This window comes from Neltuma alba, unplaced genomic scaffold, assembly GCF_004799145.2.
Source record: "Neltuma alba isolate B1F8T4 unplaced genomic scaffold, ASM479914v2 tig00012255_pilon, whole genome shotgun sequence".
NCBI lineage: Eukaryota > Viridiplantae > Streptophyta > Magnoliopsida > Fabales > Fabaceae > Neltuma > Neltuma alba.
Genome location: NW_021636781.1, coordinates 292,498 through 315,771, shown reverse-complemented (window position 1 = coordinate 315,771; position 23,274 = coordinate 292,498). Strand labels below are relative to the sequence as shown.

Sequence of the window (23,274 nt, the reverse complement as noted above, 5' to 3'; positions counted from 1 at the left end):
ATTTACTACTCTTGTATAGTCAGTAGCTATATAAAAGCAGTCATCGGAACTTTGAAAACAAAAGTAGTCAATAGTTAAAATAGAGTAGTTAACAGCTATATGGAAGTAGTCACCAACAATAAGGACAATATTGTCATTTTATAAGATTTGGAAATTCCAAAATAATACATGGGACCTGAATTAGGATTTTAAAATTTACCTACCCTAATATGTTATTTAGTAATTTTGAGAGTATTTTGCTGTCTTTTTCCCTAAAAATATTATTTTTTATATTATCTAAATACCTCAGCTGTTAAAACTCTGAAAAGAATTGCACAGTAACCACTTCTTTTGTCAGGAATCATCAAGTCAGATTTTAACAAGTTAAAATGTGACCTTGACACATCAAGTCTAATTGAGTTATATAAATATAAAGTTCTCCTGCAATAAATTTTTATTTTTTCAATTTTTTTACCAGCATTTTTTCAATTTAAACTCGAAGGTTTAGAAAAAAATCTTATTCATGAAAATTTAATCACGGTTAAGCTCTTTTTTATTTAATTAATCAATTCATACATACATTCTTTTTAGGAAAAATTCTAATTAAATCCATTTGAAATAGCAAAATTCTAATTTAAGCCTACACTTTTAACAAATTCTTAATTAGGCCAAGAGGCTTAACTGGGGATTTCTAAATATTGCTAAAAGACCAAAATGCCCTTCATAATTAAAAAGCCTAATTTTAGTTTTAATTCTTTTAATTGAATTTAACTAACATGTTTTTTTCTTTAAACATTATCACATGAAAATTTGGCCAAAAACATTATCATATAAAAAAAAGAAGAAAAATAACGATTATAGCCCATAAAAAATAATTGAAAATTCAAGATAAAAAAATACATAATTTCTAGATATCTATAGAATTGCAAAAATATGGGAACTAATAAAAATTTTATGATTTCAAATGTAAAAGATTAACAAGATCAAAGATTTTTTTTGTGTGTGTGAGAAAAAGACCAAATCAAAGATTCATGGAATTCTTGAATATCTATCAAAATTAATTTTACTATTTCACAACTTACAGTGAAACTCATTAATTCATTTTCAATTTTCCGGTCTTCAACATTTATTCAATATCAAATTTTTATTATATAAAAAAATAAAAGGCTATAAATTCTAGAGTTGACATAAGGTTTACAATTACAAAACACACATTTGACATAAAATCTAAGAAAGACCACGTCCTCATTAGTAAATTTACTAAAATAATTAAAACTAAAATTAGATTTACACCTACATTCAATTTTTCTTTTTGATTACAAAGAGGCATTCCGGTCTTTTAGCAACATTTGAAAATCCCTAATAAGGCCTCTTAGCCTAATTAAGAATTCATTAAAAGTATAAGCCTTAATTGGAATTTCATTATTTTATAAATAGATTTAATTGGGATTTTCCCTTCTTTTTATGCATTGCTATATTTAAATTAAATATAAAATATAAAATATAAAACATGAGTCAACGCTTCATTTAAGACCCAATGGCAGGCGGTCTCCCTCATTCCCTGCACCTTCTCCTCTCCTAGGGTCCCACGTGTCACACTCGCTGATAATGGAGCCCACATCCTGGATTGCCCTGTGGAGGCTACATATTGTGTTCAGTTCTGCTATATATATAAGCGCTTCACTCTCTCTCTTCTTCTTTTCTTTCTGTCGCCTGCGCCGACGCTCACCGGCGATTATTTATTAACTTATTACTATTATTTTCCTTTTTTTTTTCCAAAAAAATTTTGTTTAGATTTTCCATCTGAGCTCCGAGCTTCAGCCCTTGCCCATTGGGTACGCTATAGGATCTTAAGATCACGTGCTCTTTCATCCTGATTCGTGACGAAGCTTTAGCTCCGGCAGGTGTGCGCTCAATCTTCTTCTTCAATGCCCTCTCACCGGGTTGATAGGTTCTGAGACTTGGATTTCCAATCGGGTGGGTGATTTTAAGGGTTTAAGATTGGTAATTTGGCTGATTTGTGAATAGGGATCAGGTTTGGCGCGGCACTGATTGGAAGGTCTTGATTCATGTGAATTGCTTTCCGTTACTGCAATGTCTGGCCCGCTGGATCGTTTCGCCAGACCTTGTGAGTGGCCTTTCTCCATTTCTCTTTACTTTCCCTTTCTTGTATAATGCGAGGCGGGTCTTACTTTCTTGGCGCGCTATTTCTAGGGTTTTTGCTCCTCTCATTTTCTCTTTCAAGAAATTAGAATTGGAATGTGAAGGGAAAATTTTTCGGGTTTGACATTAGGCTGGAGAATTTAGCTAGGCTAAGCTAACAACTGTTGGGAGGGAGACAAATGCCATTGTTTTCTGGTTCTCCCGAGGTCGTTTAGTGAATTTGGTGCTTACTCCCCCTTCTAGAAAGGGAAAAAAATTATCGCCATTTTTTTTTGGGATCTGTTCCCGATGATCGGACTGGCCAGGCTTAGGTTATCAGAACTTTGAGAAATTTTGAATCTTTAATTTTGGGTTTTATGTGGTTGATGAATACTAATCTTTTTAAAACAAGAATATTGCGATGTGCACTTTTCGGCTTTCACATTTTCTTTCTTTCTTTCTTTCTTTTTTTTTGTTAAATGACTCATGCTGAAAATGTATACCTTACATTTTAATTCTACGTTTGCTAAATGCTTGCAGGCTTCGAGGGATTCTCTGGAAGTGATGAAAGACGGGATAGGAGATCTGATTTTGAGAACTCTGAGGACGAAAGACGGACAAGAATTGGTTCTCTCAAAAAGAAAGCAATTAATGCATCTACCAAATTCAAGCATACTCTCAAGAAAAAGAGTGGGAAGAGAAAAAGTGATGGCCGGGTTAGTTCGGTTTCTATTGAGGATGTTCGGGATGTTGAGGAGCTAAAGGCTGTTGAGGCCTTCAGACAATCACTGATTATGGATGAGTTGCTCCCAGAAAAACATGATGATTACCATATGATGTTGAGGTGCGATTTCGTTTAGAGCGCAAAAAATTTTACTTTCTCTGTTTATGCGGATATTCATGTTGAAGAATTTGATTTTTGATGCAATTTATTTTTTATAAGCAGATTTAGGACTTTGATGGGACAATCTTCCAATATCATTGTCTGCATATACCGAGTTAGGAATTTCTTTTGGCACACTGCAACAGTGCATTTTATTTAAGAGGATAATGTACATAAGAGTATTTTATAGGGATGTGAAACCCGTATTCCAACCGTAATTCTTTGAATTTAGCTTACATGCTCCATTTCAGCACTATGATTTCATGACTGAAAAATTGACACTCAAATAGGAGTCTCATTCATATATCTTCGTATTTAAGAATTTTACACGCACGAGATCAGTATAGTTCGCTGCTAATTTGTCTATGGTGGTCTTAGAATTAATTTTAGGATCTTTGTTTTATAGTTGTTTTTATTCCCCTTAATTTTTACACCGTACAGGTTCCTAAAAGCAAGGAAATTTGATGTTGAAAAAGCAAAGCACATGTGGGCTGATATGCTCAAATGGAGGAAAGATTTTGGTGCTGACACTATCTTGGAGGTAATATATTATGTGGAAAATACTTGACTTCAGCTGATTAAAATTGAGGGGACTAGACTTAAACTTTGAGTGCTTGATATTTTCTGCATACATCATGCTTAATATTTTGTTTTAATCAGGATTTTGAGTACAAGGAGTTGAATGATGTTCTGGATTATTACCCTCATGGTCATCATGGTGTTGATAAGGAGGGAAGGCCGGTTTATATTGAAAGACTTGGAAGGGTTGATCCAAACAAACTTATGCAAGTGACAACTTTGGAGAGATATGTAAAGTACCATGTACAAGAGTTTGAGAAAATTTTTGCAATTAAGTTTCCTGCCTGCGCCATTGCTGCCAAGAGGCACATAGATTCTAGCACCACAATCTTGGATGTTCAAGGCGTGGTATGTTTTCAATAATTGTTCACCATTAAAGTTGCTTGTGAAATTATTTCTTATGACATCTATTATCAGGGTCTGAAGAACTTTACAAAGTCTGCCCGGGAACTCATTATGCGATTGCAAAAGATTGATGGAGACAATTACCCTGAGGTGAGTAATCCCTCTTTCTTTCTGCACTTTTTGAATTTTTTCATTGGATACCATCATTTCTGGAAAATTTGGGTGATGCCTCGCTGATGAATGTTCTGTCTTTTATTTATGATACAGACTCTCTGCCAAATGTTTATTATAAATGCTGGCCCTGGATTCAGGCTACTGTGGAACACAGTCAAAACTTTTATTGATCCCAAAACGACTTCTAAGATTCATGTATGCAAAAATGCCGCCTTCTAACTGGTTAAGAGTTTTATTTTTAATAATTGTTTAAGGCTGTGGACATATCTCTCTATTTAATTTAATTGCTTATTGAAATTGCATAGGTTCTTGGAAACAAGTACCAGGGCAAATTGCTTGATATAATTGTTGCCAGGTATTTTCATGTTTCTGCATATGGTAGAATTCTCTTCTTTAAATACTTTTTTCTTTCACGAATACCTTCATGCTTTTCTAGCTTCTTCAGAGCATCCTACCGTGCCTAATGATTTTGTGCACTTAATGAAGTGAGTTGCCAGAGTTTCTTGGAGGCACCTGCACATGTGCAGATCTGGGAGGTTGCCTTAGATCTGACAAAGGGCCTTGGAAGAATCCTGAAATATTGAAGGTAATATGCTGTTATTGGATGCATTACTGATACTTTACCTTTGATTGTACAACTGTTTTTATACGACATCAGTTGGACTTGTTTGTTTTAGGCTAATAGTTGAATTTATGTGGACTTATTGCAGATGGTTCTCAAGGGTGGAGCACGGCGGGCTAGGCAGGTGGTAAAAGTTCTAAACAGTGAAGGGAAGGTTATTGCATTTGCAAAACCTAGATATCCAATGGTAATCCTCCTCTGTTTATAATTGCTTTATTTGAGTGGAGTTTAACTTAATGTCATCATGTTGATCCTCTACTCTGGCATCCTTTCTTTTGAACATATATCAAGTGATAATGTCTCTTGAACAGGTTGAACAGGTAAAAGGCAGTGATACATCTGCCGAATCAGGGTCTGAAGCAGAAGATATTGCTTCTCCTGATGCAATGAAGAGTTACTCACATCTTAGGTTGACCCCTGTTCGTGAGGAAGTAAGTGTTGACCTTTTTTTCCCTATTACTTTGAATGTCTTTATTATATGAAAAGAATTGCTAGTGCTTTTCTGAAGGTCTTTTGTGCAAATCAGAGACTTAAAACTTTATTCACATTTATAAGTTATTTGTCAGGCTAAGGTAGTTGCAGAGACAAGCTATGCTGGTAGCTTATCAGCATATGATGAGTATGTTCCAATGGTGGACAAATCTGTTGATGCTAGCTGGAAGAAGCAACCATCTCCACAGATGTCTTGTACTTCTGAAGGTTAGCAACTTTTGCTTAGAATATATAGCTAATTTGCGGAGATATTACTTCATGGTACTTATTGACTACAAATAGAAATTTCCTCTAAAATTGATCTTGCACTATGCTGTGAGTCCACTCTATTCCAAATCTTATTATGCTTAATCATCCTACGTCTTTATCTCTGTTGGAGCTTGATGGTCGTAAATGCATATCAGTTTTCTCCTCTGTAATTGTTAGTAGCTTTAGCAGGAACTTTGATAGCTATAAATGGATAATCACTGTTGAATATTGTCACTTCATATATTGAACGATTAAGAGGAATTATATTTTAACTTGGGAATTGGGATCAGTTAATGTCATACTGTGGTGAATCGGTGCAATAGGCGTAGTTGAAGATGTGAGCTTGATTTTCAGTCTTGCATGCAAAAATTTATTTTAACTTTTAATACCTGATTAGATTGAGAATTGAGTGGTGCAAATTTTAATAATTTGAATTATTTGGCGTGATTCACTCTCGGAATGTGAATTTTCCAATTCAGGGCTGCCCCCCCTTGCTGACATTCAGACCACTCCAGATGGGATTCGAACACGAATTTGGGTCGCCTTGACTCTTTTCTTCTTGACCCTTCTCACTTTCTTCCAATCAGTTGCACGTCGTGTGGCCAACAAACTTCCTACAATATTAGCCAACGATGGTCAGAGTACTTCTGAACCAACGCTTGATGCAACAAACAGGGACTGTCATCTTTCTTCACCGCCTTCAGCAGCACATACAGAAGAAGCAGACCAACTTTCCTTCATGCTAAAGAAGTTGGGTGAGCTTGAAGAGAAGGTTGACACCCTTCAATCTAAGCCATCTGAGATGCCTAATGAGAAAGAGGAATTGTTGAATGCTGCTGTCTGTCGCGTGGATGCTTTAGAAGCAGAGTTGATTGCTACAAAAAAGGTAGGGTTCTCTTACATTTGTGGCTGTTCACTTTTCCCCAGTCGGGGCCAATTACAGTCATTCACGTTCAAAATGAACTCAAATCATGTCTTTCTTGTCATCTGTTTCTACATCTGCATTGGAGAATGGTTGATATAAAGCATGGATTTGTGAGGCAATAGGATTTTAAAGCTAATGAATTGAATAGAAACATCTATTAATTTCTGCTTGCATTTGACTTAAGGCAGCAAAGCTGGCATATACGTTATATGGGTTGGTCAGTGGGTTTGTTTATTTCTGGTCTGACTGATGTCCAAGTAAAGCTTGATCATATTGCTTAAGTTTTCATCAGTGCAAATTTCCATTTCCTTGCATCTCGTGTCGTGTTGAATTATTTGAATCACTTAATGGCCTTGTGCTTATGTGGAGAATACATAATGCCTTTCACTTATTGTTGGCCCACTTAGAGCGGGACTTTATTGTTGCATTTACTTGATTTTGCTTCTTTTACGTGACTTGTTGCACAGGCTCTCCATGAAGCCTTAATAAAGCAAGAAGAACTGCTTGCCTGCATCGATCGTCAAGCAGCAGCAAAGTCACGGGTAAGTTGGCTGAGCTGTTTTTCTAAACAGTTTTTTAAGGGGACGTTTTTTCAAATCTCTAGTTCTGACGTGTGGCATTTCCTTTATTTTGCTGCTTGGGCATCAGAAAAAGAAGTTTTGCTGGTGAATGTTGCTGCTACGAGAGAGACTACCCGGAGGAGGATTTGTTTCTAAAGTCACGGTGTTTATAATGCTGATGAAAATGTGATTTTTTTGGAGTTACTTAAACGCTACTTGTGACTTACCCGCTGTCCTAAGATGCCGTTTGATATATGTTCAACTTTTTTTGGATCTTTCAAAATTCGTTTATAAGACATTTGGGCTCGATATATGTAAAAGGATAATTTTTCAAATTATTATTTAGGATATATAACATAAATTTCAATTGTTTCTGATGTTATTTAGGATGCTTAGGGTTGTTTTTTTTTTGGGGGTTAATGATGTGGTTAGTGATAATATTTGTCAGTCTCCATGGTAGTTGCAACCGGAATGTGCATTTATACCTTATTGCTAGGGCGTTTGAACTGTCTTAATATAACTTTATATATATAAAAAATTCTTTCTAAAGCATACTTCGAACTTAGAAATTGGATATAAGTTAATAGTGGCCCAAAATAAAAAATGAATAGACAAGAATTTGGAGATTATGAGGTCTGAAATCGCCAATTGAATAAGGTAAGAATCGGAGGACTTTGAAACTGTTATTTGAGAGTTTAAGGATTTCGATAGTTATCAGCAAAAATGTGAGGAAATAAAACGAAATCTGAATTTTGGTGTTGTTACCCCGGCCAATTCAACTATGGTTTATGATCTTCTAAGCCCAAATGTTTCTTGTACCAGTTGACCATCCCAAAATCTAATACCGATTCAAGTTCAACAAAGTATTTGATCACTACCAATATTACACCATGGATTTTTTTTTTTAAAAAATTCTAAAGAAAGTAAATCGATAAAAATGTCTGAAAAATTAGTCAATTCTAGAGTCATCTTTCAAGTATTAAAATAGTCCTGTTAAATCAAGCTGAAGTTCATCAATAGACTGTACACTTCAGGTCAAAATAACCAAAAAAAAAAAAAAAAGAAGCTGTGCACTGACACTATAAAAAGAACGTTAATAAAAGATGCCCGCCCAAGTGAGTCACTACAACATGTAACTTACGTACTCATTTTATGAATTCGCACCGTTAAATTGCCTCAACTTGAAATGAGTTGCCCGAGGATATTGAAAATAGAACTTCTAATTCACCAATTGACTTGGTACGAAACATACAGGAGCCCAAACAAAACTGGCGATATCATAAGAGTATGAACATGTGAAAGGCGCAAAACTTGAGTGGCAGAAAAATATGTTAAGAAATCAAAAGTATTCACATCACAGAGAACAATGTACACGAGTTTTTTAGACAAAGCAACAATATCAAAATAAAAGAATGGAGTTGAAGATGGCCAACTCATTTTCAATACAACAGGCACAGGCGTTTCCTTCAGCTTTACCAGCGGAACTGCATTCCCATACCCAAGAAGAACATCAGAATGTTTCTCAAATATATTAAAAGGAGAGGGTAAAAAGAAAAAGAAAAACTAATATCAAGTCACATACAAGTCTCCTTTTCCTCTTCTTCTTATCAATGGCTGCTTGGAGCTCCCCCTGTCGAGCAAGTGCATTATCAAGCTCCTATTCCCACAAACCACACCATACGGTTAGTCTTATCCATCTCATTTCTTGTATAGAGGGATGATAATGAAACGGGATGGTTTAAAAGACAAATCTTTCTAATCCGTAGTTCTTATCATTGATAGTCTGAGTTGAGTACCTTTTTGGCTTCATTCACTTGATTCTCTAGAGCACTGACTCTCGCAAGAGCAGCATTCAACATTTCCTCCTTTTCTGGAGGCATGGGAGGTTTGCTAGCCAGAGCATTGACCTTTTCTTCAAGCTCAGCCATGCGCTTCATCAGCAACATGTGGTCGCAGCCGGTAACTGGTGGTGGTGCCGGCAACTGACGATGCCCTTTTGTCATGGCTCCGTCGTAATGTTCTGAGTTGCTTTGAAGTGCTGCTTCTGTGAGCTTCCTAGGCATGTTCTTCGTCACCCTAATCAATGTCAGTATTCCCATTATTAATGTCATGAACCTTCCTACTATTTGACCGCTCAATCTATCATTAGGCTTGGCAGCTAAACAATCTGCAGCTTCAGCAATTCCAACATCAGAATCTAACAAACCCTATTCAACTAGCATATCTTAATAAATTGCATGTTGATGGCCAAACAAGCAAGAATCACAAGGCACTAACAAGATATGTAAAGGCTTGTTAACAACTATAGAACTGCACGTAATACCTTTGGAAATTGCAAGTTTATCTTTTGCTCTTGACCAAGGTGAATCAACAGTTTTGTCCACCATTGGGACAGAGACATCATATCTGTAACCACTCATTTGCTTTGCAATCTGCAATACATAGTGGGAAGAATTCAAAAGAAAATGAAGGTTGACAGCGTATTTGGAAACATGAGAGAAATTAGCATGAACCCAGAAATCTTTTTCATTGATCAAGTGATGACACTTGTTACAGTTTTTCTTAGTATAGATAAAAAAGAAGATAAGTTGTCCTCGCAATGCTCATGGTTCTCTGTCCTCTGGCATGGCAAATTTCACCACAATATGCAGTTTCCTTGAACTATCAAGAAAAAGTTTATAGCAAAAACCAATAGTGAAGTCTAGGAAACTTACTTCTGGTTTGGCATGCTCCACGGTTGGCGATAAGCATTTTATGTTCTTGAAAGAATCGCCTCCCTTAATGTTGTAGCAATCAGAAAGAAATACGGAGAAGAATGTTTCAGAACAAGAATTGTTATTGCACGGTGAAACTTTCAAAAGATGTGAAAACGAGTACCTTTTGGTAAACTGCTTCATCCTCATTTATTGTTTTCTCCTCAATACCAGCCAAGGCTCTCCTTTGGCATCTCCCCTCACCATTTTGAACCATCTAATCATCAAAAGAACACACTCCATTCTTGTCTTATGATGCCATAAAATGAAGCTAGCCAACAAAACTGGTAGTTCATCAGTAAACTACCTTGAAGATTTCTGGGTCATTCCATGGTCCCTTGTCTGAGAGCATGCAACCACCTTTATCTGCGCAAGTACAAGTACCTCCCAAGAACTCTGGAAGTTCACTGGTAAATAAGAAGGACCAATAAGAAGTTAAGGGAAGAACTATGCAGTGTCATGAGATTTAACTCAAGTGAATTTTGTTCTGTTACTCGTGAGTTAGGTAGGCTTAATTTGTGTGGAAATGAGATATTGTATACTCAATGAGAGGAGGGGCAAAATTGAACCTGGCATCAATGATTTCAAGCAACTTGCTCTGGTATTTGTTGCCTAGGACCTGGAAAATAAATCATCAATAAACTGTCGTGTGTGACTGCTTTGCCAAATTGAAAGGATACTTCAAAAGAAGTCACTAGCTATTGCTTAGACTTCAGAGATGAGAAGTTTGAACAGTTAGCAATAGGTTTTAGCCTCAAACCTCTGCTTTGTCATAGATGGGAATAAAAATGGCTTCAAAGGGATAAGGGGATTAGAAATACGTACATGGATTTTTGCAGAGGTCTTGGGGTCAAGGAATGACTTCACGGTGTTCCACAAGAGCCTAAATCCAGAGCCAGCATTGATGATGAACATTCGGTTCAAGGTCTAAGTGGAAAGAAAGGAAGATCAATTAGTGCATATTGCGATTATATCATTTACTCTGGGCAGGTACCTTGTGAGATGACATAACAATCCATATCTTTTTGTCATCATTCTCTCTCCTAATACATGATTTTATGATTGTAACTGATTCAATTTGGTAGAAAAAAGCTAGAGCATACGTAGCCAAAGGAGTACCTCAGGATAGTTGTCACCATCAATCTTCTGAAGCCTCTGAATGAGATCCCTTGCGGCTTTGTTGAAATTTTTCAGTCCCTGGTCAATTATGCCAGCCATCAGTTTTGTTTTACTTACTTTTTAAGTATATGTTTCACATTATTTGTCACTTAATGTTACCGTCAAGATTCTCGCTATAAGGTCTTAAAGTAAACGACGATATATCGTCCTTAATATTACAATGACATTAATATGTATGTATATAGAATTTCATACATACCACTCCTTGCACGTCCAAAATGGTTGTGCTTTGGTCAATGTGTTTCTTTGCTGCAATTGAACAGGCAGGGAACTTCACAACAAAGGTTTTCTCGAACTCTCTTACGTGATACTTAACATAGCGATCCAATGTTGTCACTTGTAACAGCTTGTTAGGATCAACCTGACCCAGTTTTTCAATGTAAACAGGCCTTCCATCCTTATCCACTCCATGATGCCCTTGTGGGTAGTATTTCAGAACTTCGTCTAGTTCCTTAAACTCAAAATCCTTAGGGAACATTTGTTAACTTGAGGTTAGACTTTCAATTAATCAGTGATTGTGCAGGAAAAACATCAGATAGGCTGCACAGGAGTATACCTCCATGATAGTGTCAGCACCAAATTCTTTTCTCCATTGAAGCATGTCTGCCCACATTTGCTTTGTTTTCTCAAAGTCAAACTTCCTTGCTTTCAAGAATCTGTATCATCATGCGGTAACTTCATGCCAAGAACGATTTCAACTCAAAACTTCTACTAAAGTGAACGACCATGAATATTTAAACTATGATATGTAACATGTCCTCTCATACTTGCTATGTGTTTGGTTTTATTTTGGAGGCCATAAAAACACAACGTGAAACCAAACATGTACTTAGTCTTATAACTGGTTAACAATCATAAGGCCTATGGATAATTTTGACTATGACAAGGGCTACCTTAACATCATATGATGATCGTCGTGCTTGGCGGGTAATAATTCTTCCAAAATAAGCATTTGGCGAAAAGCATCAACCGCCTGCAACTCTTCTGCATCAAGGTCATCCTCAATTGACAGAGACATGACCCTGCTGTGCCTGCGACCTCTCTTTGAAAAGGAACTCTTGAACCTATTTGAAGCACTGATTGCCACCTTCTTTATAGCTCCAACCCTTTTCTTCCTTTCTTCCTCTGAATATTCATTTTCAACACCTGTAGTATTAGGATGAAGAAAAGGGTTTAGGTGAGAACCTGGCTCTGCAAACACCACAGAACCATGTTACCAGATTCTTATTTAAGTTTTAGAGATGTTTGATTTGTCATCAACCTAATAATTTTCCTGAGAAACGTTATTGAACGCTCGGAGACCAGCATAGCTGGGATGGCTCATGGCTGTAAATATTTTGTGAAAAAATTCTGCCGTAGTTTTTATGTTTCTTATCAAGTTCTTGTTTTATCTGCATGCGACGTGCAGATTCTCATTCTTTCATTTTGCCTATTTCACACCTTCATGATCACGAAGTACGCAAAATTTCGAGCATTTCATATTGCAATCCAGCCTATAAACATATAAAGATTCCAGACAAAATGCAAACAAAGAGCAAACACTTACCCAATTTTAGAGGTTCAGGCATCATGGTAGTCTCACACATGATTAGAATCTTGGAAGCTTAATATATAACTCAGGTGAGCAGACCCAGCCTAAGGCAAAAGGATCAAGCGCTCACATACACCAAATATGCCCAATATCTGAGCCCTTGCCTATTTGCCTACACCTGTATCCACCAAAAAACACGTAAGGAAGAAACAAAACCCAGAAAGAAAAATCCGGAAATATCTAACAAGATATAAGAACAATGGAGGTTCGAAAGGTTTAGAAAGAAGAAGAAGAAGATGATGATGATGATGATGATACCTTTAGACAAAAATGCAGGGGGGTCTGGAAGAAAATAACAATAGTGAAAAAGCAAATTTTATCATCCGAGTAAATCTCCGGGAGGATGGTACAGCTGAATTTAGAGTTTTGCTAAATAGGATTATTATTATTTTAAAATATGACAGTTCTTCAGTTTTCCAGCTTCCGTTTGCTCCAACGGGAAACACACGTGACAGTTAATACTGGCGAAATGCAAGCCACTCCGTTCATTTAGCAGAAATCCAAGATTGCCTCTAAGATTCTCATATTCTATATTATAAAAGGTTGGTTGGTTGGTTTGTTTGTTTGTTTCTATTTATGGATTGCATGTCTGAGAATATGAGCAAGTTTGATTATGCCACGCAAAGTGTTAATGGCTTCAATGATTGGTTACTAAATTACTTAGTATTAGAAGAACTGAGCTGGAAGTAGAGGTCAACAGTATGAAGGCTGTGTTATGGGGCTCCACTAAGTTTTCATCCATGGCTGCCTCCTCTCCTCTGCTGCTACTGCAATATGAAAGGCTCATCCCAACTTTCCTGAAATAGAAAGGAGACAAACAATGAATATTAGTATCTTCTGCTCTTAATATAAGACCTTGTTTAAATTTTATTTTGGTCATAAATATAAGAACCCAATCCATTTTGTCTCTCATATTTATTTATTTTTTTTAAGATGGTCCTTGTAATAATGATAGTTCTAACCAATAAATTTGATTAGTAAAGATATTTTTAAAAAAAACACATGTTTATTACAAATAACTAAATTAACTTATTTTCTTAATCTATTCAAATTAATTAACTAGCTCTTATATTTAGGATCCAAGGTAGTATCTCTCTACAATCTACATGTCTATTGAACCCCCCCCCCAATTTTTTTTTTCATAATTCGCATAATTAGAACTCGCAACTCCAAAGATTTTACGGAAGCATTTGGTTATATTCATGACCTTTTTTCCCCCCTCAACCTGTAAATAAGCCATTTTGTTAATGACAAGTTTGGTGAGGAATCAGGTCTTTTACACCATTATGATCAAATTATATTTCACCACCGCTTATATATATTGAATGGAAATTGGAGACTTCATTAGTTGGTGAAAAAACATATCCAGAAAAATAAAAGGAAGAAACTCTAACTCATACTCCTCCGGTCTTTAATATAGAATCCAATTGTTGAGTTGATTTTGGTCCTAAATATAAGACTCATTTTTCATATTTATCAATTTTCTCTAAATTTCCCCTATGGATACTCCCTCAATCATAATCAAGTAGAAAAGGAAGAGGAGGTATTAAGAAAAATGATTATGGTGTTTTAGGAAAAATGTGTTACTTTTTTTTATAATTAACTAACTTACCTAACTTCTTTAATATAATCAAATTAGTTAAATAGGTCTTATATTAAGAATCGGAAGAATACTTCAAGACAAAGTTCCTCATGAATCCCATAGATAATGTTTATAAGTACACGTTAAACTTTTTTTTGGACCAGAAGTACACGTTAAATTATAATAATACATTTTTATTTCTTGAATTCTGGTCATGGCAATTAGCCATTTATTAACAAAATTGCCCAATATGTTTAGCGTGATGAGCACGATATCAATGTTTAATTCCTACCATTTTAAATTTTTGAAAATGATGTGAGTCTCAAAGATAATAGAAAATTATTATAAAAGGAAGAAAAGAAAACGAAAATGTTAAGAGAGCGTCTGTCGATAAGGAGATACCGACGTGGACGGCCAGATTGCGTCGCATGTACGGATAAACTCAAGTGAAGCTCTTTAGCCCCCTCCTGTAACCAAAAAAAAAAAAAAAAAAACTCAAGTGAAGCTAAATGGGTAATTCAGATGTCAGAGTATTATTTCCTCTCTCCTTATTTATTTGTCAAAAAATAATATATAAAATTCTGAAAATTTTCATTTAATATTTTTATATGATAGAGATATTATTAAAAATAAGTAATAATTATATTTAGAAATTGAATAAATAATAACAAGAATCCAAATAAATATATTTAAATTTTAAAATTTCAAATTAGTATTATTTATTACATTTTAATGACGATTAATAATATTTAAAAAGTAAATAATAACTCATATTTGTAGTCATTCTTAATTTGTGATTTTGAAATGTTAGAGTTATTTTTTTTCAATTTTAAAAAAATGATAAAAAAGAAGATGAAAATTAAATAAAAAATATTAACAAAAATTTGTTGTCACTCGTAAATTTAGTATTATCAACATTAAATAAAGTATTGTTACTAAGTCTGATTTAAAATTTAGTAATTTCTAGTTTTTTTGGGTCATTTTTCATATAAAGATAAATAAAAATTCAAATCAGAGCAAGTGAAAATAGAAATGGACGAAGCACCAATTCACCAAACAATAAAACAGAGAAAAACTATGAACCTTTACATGACCGCCAAGTGAACGGCCAAGATTAGGATATAGGTACCGAGGAAGACATGCCTACAAGTGTCGGTATATGATTGGGCATCTATGGTTTTCCCGCCCTTTAGGCGTAGAATAATAAATTACTCGTGTGGGACCCTGATTTTGCGTTTGCTTGTATTAAAGTCACGTACCTAAATTTTTAATTCCCCACTCTTTCTTTGATTTCCGGAAGTACCCTCTTGGGGATTCAAACTTAATTATATAATCATCGTAAATATTTTATTTTGTTTTACTTTACTTCATATAGTAGTACTCCCTTCATTTACGTTGATAAAAAAAATAGTTAAAATTAGTTAAAAACAATTAATGCATAAAAAGTACTCCTCCGGTCCTTAATATAGGACTCAATTCTTAAGTTGGTTTTGGTTCTAAATATAAGACCCATTTATCATATTTATCAATTTTCTCTAAATTACCCCTACGGATGCTCCCTCAACCATAATTAAGTAGAAGAGGGAGTGGGGGTATTAAGAAAGATGATCATGGTGTTTTAGGAAAAATGTATCATTTTTCTTATAATTAACTAACTTACCTAACTTCCTTAATCTAATCAAATTGATTAAATGGGTCTTATATTAAGGATCGGAGGAGTATAATTTTTTTTTTCTAAAAATGCCTTAATTAATAAGGAGAGAGAGCATGAGAGAGAACAATTAAATTATTAAAAGAAGGAGAAGTGGGAGGGAGAGAGAGTGTGAGTTAGAGATAATAAATATGGATAAAATAGGAAATCAACACAAAAAAGTAGAGACAACTTTTAAGTGTTTCTTATATATAGGAACATGCCATAAGCATCAAATGTCTTTTATAATAAGGAACGGAGGGAGTATCACATAATTGTGAATATTAACAATGCAATAATGTCTGTATTATTTAGTAGTGACAGTGTATTAAATAGGTAATCGGATTATACTAATAATTAAAATAATCTTAACAATTAAATGCACATTAAAATTTTTGACAAATTTGTTGAATGCACTTGGCACAAAAAAATCAGGAGACAAATTTGAAACTATGCTTGAAGGGTGCTCATTCCTGTACCTTATTCTGATAATTTAGGGTTGGGATGGACTCATTTAGAATGAGACTAGGGTAAGACAAAACCAGAATTGGGATAGAACACAATATGGGATGACTTTTGAGACTTCTTAGCCTTTTTTATTTTTTATTCAATACCTACTTTACTTGTTCAGTTTTTCTTCTCCCTGCCTTTTTTTTCCTTTTTCCTAGTTGGTTGGGGTTTTCATTTTTAAGAAAAAAAGAGGAAAAAGGAGAAAAAAGTTAGAAAGAAAAGGGAGGAGGAGGGGAGTTAAAAAATTTTGTCTTTTTATACTCCCCTTCCTCTTCCGCCTCTCCTTCCAAATTGAAGGTTTTTGGAAGAGAAAGAAACAATATGTAAAACTTGACAAATGCATCAATAGCATGTTTTTAATATTCCAATGGATTTTTCTGATTTATTTTTCGCTTCTCCCATTTAATTCCTTTAACTGTTTTTTCTTCAGTCTTTTGTATAACTTGTCTGCTTAGTTACACGTACATTAGATATATGTATATATTTTTATATATATATATATATATAAAGGAAAAATGATACTTGAAGAAGTGTGAATTTGAAAGTTAGCTAGACTTATTTGTCTTTTTGATATTCAACATGTATTTTCTTTTATCATTTTCTCTTGATTTCTCTAGAAGAGGTTTTGACCAGTTAATTATGAGATCTCGAGTTTGAATATGTGTGAATATAAAATATATTTTCAGAAAAGTTATCTTCAATTGAATTTGATAATGTTTAAATATGACATATCTAGATAGTCATAAAAAATGAATGAACAATATATTATTATTGACGAAAAGATAAAATAATAGACTTAATGGGTGAAGATTTTTATTGCAAAAAAAAGCATGCTTTATTTGTTTAATAGTAGTACTTCTTTTATTTATTATAGTGAAAAATAATACACTTCTGATCCTAAATATAATACCTATTTTTTAGTATAAATTGCACTATAAAATAGGTCTTATATTTAAGACCGGAGGAGTAAATGGTTAAGATTAAAGAACATCCAAAGGCGGGCAAAAAAAAAAAAGAGAATTACAATCAAATCCCATGAAAGGAAAAAAATTACAAAACAAGTTTCAGAGGTTGTTATTCTCTATTGTTATTACAATTTGCTCAGATTGTTATTGAGACTTTTTAGTAATTATTTCTCTTCTATGAGACTTGATTATAATTCTTAAAGACAAAAAATATCCCAAGAACACTAATTTGGGAAAAACTAGGGGCATATTCGGAAAACAAATATAAGTACGCACTCAATATACGGTAGCGTATGCGTATAGTATATCCTCGACCGAGCGTGATCCATACCAGACTGCTCTCCGTTTGGCGGCATTCCGCGTCAACTGGGGTTTTGGATTTTCCTGGGTTTCTCTTTTTCGTTTGCTTTTTTTCACTGCATAGAAGAGGGAAAAATCGAAAGCTGAGAAGAAAAGCATTTCTTTCCCATTTTCCCTCTCGCACTTTCTCACTCACTCTCTTGAGCACTAGCTTCTGGTTTTCTCCTTTTTCGATCAATGCCCATTGCCCCAAACTCTCACAAGTTTTGATTTTTATTGTCATTTGTTTTTTTTCCCCCTTCTGTTTATGGTTTTGTGAGTGGATAAAGCTTGGAATTTTGCAGAAGGTTTTTGGGTCAGAGTCCCTGCTACCTTCTGCGATTCGCTCTGAGATCGGTGTGTACCTTCTTCTTCCTCTTCACGTTTGGGTGCTTTGCTGTTTCTTTTGGCTGGTTGATGTGTCTTTCTTCGCTTCCACATTTCTGCGAATATAGATGGTGATTATTTATCATCTGCATGGTTTTTTGGGTGTTGAATCTGTTGCATGTGCTGTATTTGCTAGTTCCAGTCTTCTACACGATGTTTACATATGGCTCATGAACTATGGAAATTTTGTATGAATTAGTTTCAAAATTGGGGTTTTCAATAATTTTCTCCTCACCTTTCCCGTTAATGTCTCCGTCTCCTTGGATCTTCTGGATTCTTTGATTCATATCTTTTCCGTTCCTGGATTTTGATTCAAGGAGCGTCAATGCGATTGACTTTTATTGACGGGTCTTGTGCGACAGTACTGTATGTTTGATGCGATTTGAAGTTAAAAAGCGGATTCTGGGAAACTTTCTTGTTTATTATGAGTTTGACGATTCAGACTTTACGTTGTCTTCGAATTATTTCTAGGTCTGTAGTTGCAGACGAACGATTCTATAAATGAGAAATTATTTCCGCGCAGATAGGAAAAATCGGCAGGACATATTTAATTTGTTGTGAAACCATATATGATAGAGACAGATGGTCACTGTTTCAGTGTTTTGCACGGCTATGTAACTTTAGCTGTTTACACTTTACACCTTAGCTACAGAGATGTCCTCTGGAAAATTTGGATTATGCTGCCAAGAAATAATCTTTTGAAGCGTCTTGAAATTTTAGTTGGCCCCAAAAAGGGCCTTGAAATGTTATATCTTAGAAAGTTGCTTGTTTTATATTCATTTTGTAACCTTTACCCTCGCAGCTCACCACGTACTTTATCCATATCATCCTGTATTGCTTCTGTATATGAATGATTTTATGTATAATAGCACTCTGAAGTATGAATCTATTTCTTTGTTGGTGTCAGGTTCCACTCAACTTACAGAAGAATTGGTTGCAGTCTTTTTTTCAGGCTGCACCTTTAAATATTTCTCGTCTTTTGAATTGTATCATGGCCAGTGATTCTGCTGTAATGTCCAACGGCAATGTCAACTCACATCCTCATCCACAGAGGAATTACCAAGTGGTTGTAGCTGCAACGCGGGCTATGGGTATTGGTAAGGATGGAAAACTACCCTGGAGACTGCCTGCTGATCTCAAATTTTTTAAGGAGATCACTTCAATGACATCTGATCCTGGGAAGAAGAATGCAGTGATAATGGGTAGAAAAACATGGGAGAGTATCCCTCTTGAGAATCGCCCTCTTCCTGGTCGCCTTAATGTTGTTCTTACGTGCTCTGGGAGATTTGACATTGCAACTGCTGAGAATGTTGTTATATGTGGGAGCATGTCCTCCGCATTGGAATTATTAGCTGCTTCTCCTTACTGTCTGTCAATTGAGAAAGTGTTTGTTATAGGAGGTGGCCAGATATTTAGGTATATAATATTTTATTTTATTAAAACCTTTTCCACTTCACTTCAAAAACAAAAAAACTTTTCCACTCCTCTATGCCATCTATGTTTTCATATTAATTCTTTCTTATAGCTGATAATTGTTATGTGCAGAGAGGCTCTGAATGCACCTGCATGTGAAGCTATCCACATTACTGAAATTGAGACAAACATCGACTGTGATACTTTCATACTTCCAATTGATTCCTCTGTATTTCAGCCATGGTACTCTTCCTTTCCTAGGGTGGAGAACAACATCCGCTATTGTTTTACCACATATGTACGAGTAAGGAGCTCTATAGCAGATTCCCTGAGTCAGAATTCTGATCAAATTTGTGATGATAGATCAGATTCCTCAAAATTTGAGGTCAAGAACTTCGCTTTCCTTCCTAAAATGATTTTTGAGAGGCATGAGGAGAACAATTATCTCAATCTGGTCCAAGATATCATCTCTGAAGGCACTGCTAAGGATGATAGGACTGGGACTGGCACCTTCTCAAAATTTGGTTGCCAGGTAACATCATGATTGGTTTTTTGAGAGATGGTTGTGATTTATATGATGGCTTATTGTCTCTATATATTTGCAGATGAGGTTTAATTTGCGCAGAAGCTTTCCTCTTTTAACAACTAAGGTATGCAGATATATTGGTTAAGACATCTGTAAATTTACTTTACCTTTCAATTACTTTTTGTTTGTTTTAATTTCGCTGGAGGATTTTTGGGAAAGAAATATTTATTGTATGTGTTGATGTAGTTGACATGGTTTCTTCATTTGTTTCCTAGAAAGTATTTTGGCGAGGGGTTGTTGAAGAGCTTCTTTGGTTCATAAGTGGTTCAACGAATGCCAAGGTAATAACATCATTGTCGAAATACATACACATGCACATGTACACATGGAGTGCCACATATTTCCTAACTAACTTGTCAAGAGGCTGAGATGAGCCTAGTTTAAGTAATCGAAGCTTGCCTTAATATTATTTGAACTTGGGTTCAAATAGAGATTCAGTTATTAGAAGGTTGGGAATGTCTTCAGTCATCTCACAAGCTCAGCACTAATCTTTACTCTAATTATAAATTATAAAAATATCATTAATTAAAAGCGTGTTGTATGTGGGGTTCCTGCTAATCTATATGCAGATGAGCACACTCTTTATCACTTACAAGTTTTCTAAAACAATATTCGTTGGCTTACTTTTGAATAGATAAAATGGAGCATTGTTAGCTAGGTTTGCTCTCAAGGGAGAAAAATGAAATTTGAGGCTTATGCTAACTCCTTCCATGTGGTAATGTAGAATACACAACATATAGTGACATGTTTCACTAACTCAAGAATCGATTTTGGTGAAACTTTTGCTATGCTCTTTGGTGAAAAATGCCAAGTTGCTGTGAAGTCATGACCTGATAGTTCATATCTGCTACAGCTTTAACCATTTCCAGTGGCTATCTGCATAAGCTGTGCCAAAATGAGATTAAAGCACCTGACAGTTTATAAGGAAATTCATGGGGTCGTATTTATATTCTAGCCTAGAGGAAGGAATCTTTCCTATTGCTACAGAAAATGGTTTGGTAGTTGTTTCTGGCTTTCTGCTTGTTCCAATGCTTGCCAATATTGAAACCATGAAGATATATTATTCTATGCAAAACTTTCAATGTAAATCGTTCACATATTGATGCTCTGTACCTTTTGATTGAAATCTATTATTGAAATCTATGTTGTTGACAGGTGCTACAGGAAAAAGGGATCCATATATGGGATGGCAATGCATCCAGAGAATACCTTGATAGGCAAGGCTTGACTATCAGCTTTTATTCATAGAGATAGTACTTTGTGTTTTCGATGTAGTCACTGATTGTCTTGTAACTGCAGTATTGGATTGGCAGAGAGGGAGGAGGGTGACTTGGGACCTGTTTATGGGTTTCAGTGGAGGCACTTTGGTGCCAAGTAGGTGGATCATATTTTTTTCTCAGTAAAGATATTGTTTCATTTGGGGTCTTTTAGCTCAGTTTATCCACGTATCATTCTATAGGTATACTGACATGCATGCGGACTACTCTGGCAAAGGATTTGATCAGCTTTTAGATGTTATTAACAAGATAAAGCATAATCCTGATGATCGGCGGATTATTCTCTCAGCTTGGAATCCAGTGGATCTTAAATTAATGGCCCTTCCACCCTGCCACATGTTTGCACAGGTCTACAGTCCTCTCTGGGTTGTCTTTGAAACAAAGTGAATCTGTACTTCTCCATGCCCCTCCCTTTCTAAGATTTCGGCATCTTCCTTGCAGTTCTATGTAGCAAATGGGGAGTTATCTTGTCAAATGTATCAACGATCTGCAGACATGGGCCTGGGTGTGCCCTTTAATATTGCATCTTATGCTCTCCTGACATACATGATTGCTCATGTTTGTGGTATGCAAATTTTGCGAGCATTTGCTTAGGATTTAGATGTGTAGTCAGATATACGAGTCATTTTAAACTTCAAGGTTTTCTGGGTTTAATAAATGTTTTGTGCCGTCTTTCTTTGGCTGTAATGTCGAGTTTTATGGGTTTCCATAAAACTTTGGTCACTGGTGAAGGTTCAGATATTTATTGACAAGCAAAGAGAACGGAAAGAATTGGCATTGCTTATCTGACAGATGTATATTGCTATGCCCTTTTCTTTCAGAGCTTGTTCCGGGTGATTTTATCCATGTCATTGGGGATGCACATGTTTACCGCAATCACGTGAGACCTCTGCAGGAGCAGCTCCGTAACATTCCAAAACCTTTTCCGGTATGTTTGTTATGTTCAGGAAGCAATTTGACCTGACATGGCTGGCTAAAAAGTACCGACACTGTCTCCCTGATCACCTTTATTTCAATGCAGATTTTGAAGATAAACCCAAAGAAGGATATAGATTCTTTTGTGGCTTCTGATTTCAACCTCGTAGGCTACGATCCTTCCCAGAAGATAGAAATGAAGATGGCCGTGTAACCATCTAGGAGATTGACTCTTAATCCCTTCAGGCTGCCCATGTTTTTTGAACTGAGGCAAGTATCATCCCTTCATAATTAGTACTATATTTTCTCTGACCACTGAACATGGAGATTTAGATTACATTGATGATGTATTCTGCTTCAGGCGATGAAGATATGAGGCTTTTACGTACTTAATAAAGAGAGCTACTAGTTGGAATTGAAGCTTTGGTATAGGGTTGCTGTCAGTGGACATTATTTAGTTCCACATCACATGTATGGTTTGGTGGTTCCTAAGCTGATTTTTAGGTGAACTGCATTTTGTTTTATGTCAGTCATTGGCTGTTTTGACTGTAACACAACTCATACACAAGTCACACGTCGCATACTTCAAATTTGAGATTATAACTCGTCTTATTATTTGCTTTCCTACTTGGTTTTACAATATAGGTGTTCGTTGAATTTGGTGTACAGAATTGGGGGGGGGGGAAATGTTTCTTTAAAAGAATAAACAAATAATATTAATCATTGACTAGAATAATATAAAGCCTGTTTGAAATAGTTTATAAATGGTTTTTCAATTATGATTTATGAAAGACGAGATAAGTGTATGAGAAGGGTTTCACGTGGATATAAGTAATTTTGACCTCTTTTCCAAACATGCCTGTAATGGATGTGGTATACAATGAATGAAAAATGATTTTCATTTCGCGGTTGATATGATGATACTTGGCTCTTTATATTTTATCCATTGTTCGTGCTTATCATCGTTTAGACGTCCAAGTCCAAAGTTTAAAATCTGTAAAGTTTAACAGGTAAATTAATTTTTTTAACAGATAAACTTTTAAAAGATTATCTTTATCTCAAATTATTTATATATTAAAATGAACGTTTTTAGAAACTTAAAAAAAAAGAAAAAAGAAAATACTCTCATACTACATA

The 23,274-nt window shown here is 35.3% G+C and overlaps 3 protein-coding genes across 4 annotated transcripts; 2 read left to right on the top strand and 1 right to left on the bottom strand.

Annotated features, from left to right (window-relative positions):
• The first annotated feature begins 1,713 nt into the window (after window positions 1–1,713).
• Window positions 1,714–7,332, top strand: LOC114725586 (phosphatidylinositol/phosphatidylcholine transfer protein SFH6-like). 2 transcript variants are annotated; one of them, XM_028912114.1, is made up of 15 exons: window positions 1,714–1,883; window positions 2,015–2,107; window positions 2,662–2,965; window positions 3,446–3,545; window positions 3,665–3,931; window positions 4,001–4,078; window positions 4,196–4,297; window positions 4,408–4,457; window positions 4,589–4,688; window positions 4,813–4,911; window positions 5,036–5,155; window positions 5,291–5,423; window positions 5,945–6,351; window positions 6,858–6,932; window positions 7,039–7,332. In XM_028912114.1, the coding sequence occupies exons 2-15, from the start codon at window positions 2,074–2,076 to the stop codon at window positions 7,057–7,059; spliced, it is 1,890 nt and encodes a 629-aa protein (XP_028767947.1). In that variant the 5' UTR covers window positions 1,714–1,883; window positions 2,015–2,073; the 3' UTR covers window positions 7,060–7,332. The 2 variants fall into 2 exon arrangements, with proteins under 2 accessions (XP_028767947.1, XP_028767946.1); XM_028912113.1 differs by having other exon boundaries at window positions 2,008–2,107.
• A 1,090-nt stretch (window positions 7,333–8,422) lies between these two features.
• On the bottom strand, window positions 8,423–18,000 carry LOC114725558 (phosphatidylinositol/phosphatidylcholine transfer protein SFH3-like). The gene is made up of 16 exons (XM_028912086.1): window positions 17,925–18,000; window positions 17,552–17,636; window positions 12,666–12,731; window positions 11,776–12,030; window positions 11,439–11,538; window positions 11,082–11,348; window positions 10,823–10,900; window positions 10,529–10,630; window positions 10,273–10,322; window positions 10,011–10,110; window positions 9,828–9,920; window positions 9,665–9,727; window positions 9,274–9,382; window positions 8,747–9,147; window positions 8,533–8,607; window positions 8,423–8,434 (listed from the first exon to the last, which is right to left on the bottom strand). The coding sequence occupies exons 1-16, from the start codon at window positions 17,998–18,000 to the stop codon at window positions 8,423–8,425; spliced, it is 1,932 nt and encodes a 643-aa protein (XP_028767919.1).
• LOC114725587 (bifunctional dihydrofolate reductase-thymidylate synthase) lies at window positions 17,595–22,812 on the top strand. The gene is made up of 12 exons (XM_028912115.1): window positions 17,595–17,916; window positions 18,854–19,362; window positions 19,492–19,891; window positions 19,965–20,009; window positions 20,161–20,226; window positions 21,101–21,162; window positions 21,245–21,319; window positions 21,405–21,570; window positions 21,664–21,787; window positions 22,044–22,150; window positions 22,244–22,407; window positions 22,499–22,812. The coding sequence occupies exons 2-11, from the start codon at window positions 18,938–18,940 to the stop codon at window positions 22,349–22,351; spliced, it is 1,578 nt and encodes a 525-aa protein (XP_028767948.1). The 5' UTR covers window positions 17,595–17,916; window positions 18,854–18,937; the 3' UTR covers window positions 22,352–22,407; window positions 22,499–22,812.
• The last annotated feature ends 462 nt before the right edge of the window (window positions 22,813–23,274 follow it).

Excerpts from the sequence above, each read along its gene's own strand:
- LOC114725587 (XM_028912115.1), top strand. The coding sequence starts at position 18,938 with ATGGCCAGTGATTCTGCTGTAATGTCCAACGGCAATGTCAACTCACAT. Across the intron at positions 20,010-20,160 it reads TTCCTCTTTTAACAACTAAG|AAAGTATTTTGGCGAGGGGT; the intron begins GTATGCAGATAT and ends TTTGTTTCCTAG. Across the intron at positions 21,163-21,244 it reads TCCAGAGAATACCTTGATAG|TATTGGATTGGCAGAGAGGG; the intron begins GCAAGGCTTGAC and ends TTGTAACTGCAG.
- LOC114725558 (XM_028912086.1), bottom strand. The coding sequence starts at position 18,000 with ATGTGGAAGCGAAGAAAGACACATCAACCAGCCAAAAGAAACAGCAAA. Across the intron at positions 10,111-10,272 it reads CTTGAAATCATTGATGCCAG|TGAACTTCCAGAGTTCTTGG; the intron begins GTTCAATTTTGC and ends CTTATTTACCAG. Across the intron at positions 9,383-9,664 it reads TGGAGCATGCCAAACCAGAA|ATTGCAAAGCAAATGAGTGG; the intron begins GTAAGTTTCCTA and ends TATGTATTGCAG.
- LOC114725586 (XM_028912114.1), top strand. The coding sequence starts at position 2,074 with ATGTCTGGCCCGCTGGATCGTTTCGCCAGACCTT. Across the intron at positions 2,966-3,445 it reads GATTACCATATGATGTTGAG|GTTCCTAAAAGCAAGGAAAT; the intron begins GTGCGATTTCGT and ends TACACCGTACAG. Across the intron at positions 5,424-5,944 it reads GATGTCTTGTACTTCTGAAG|GGCTGCCCCCCCTTGCTGAC; the intron begins GTTAGCAACTTT and ends TTTCCAATTCAG.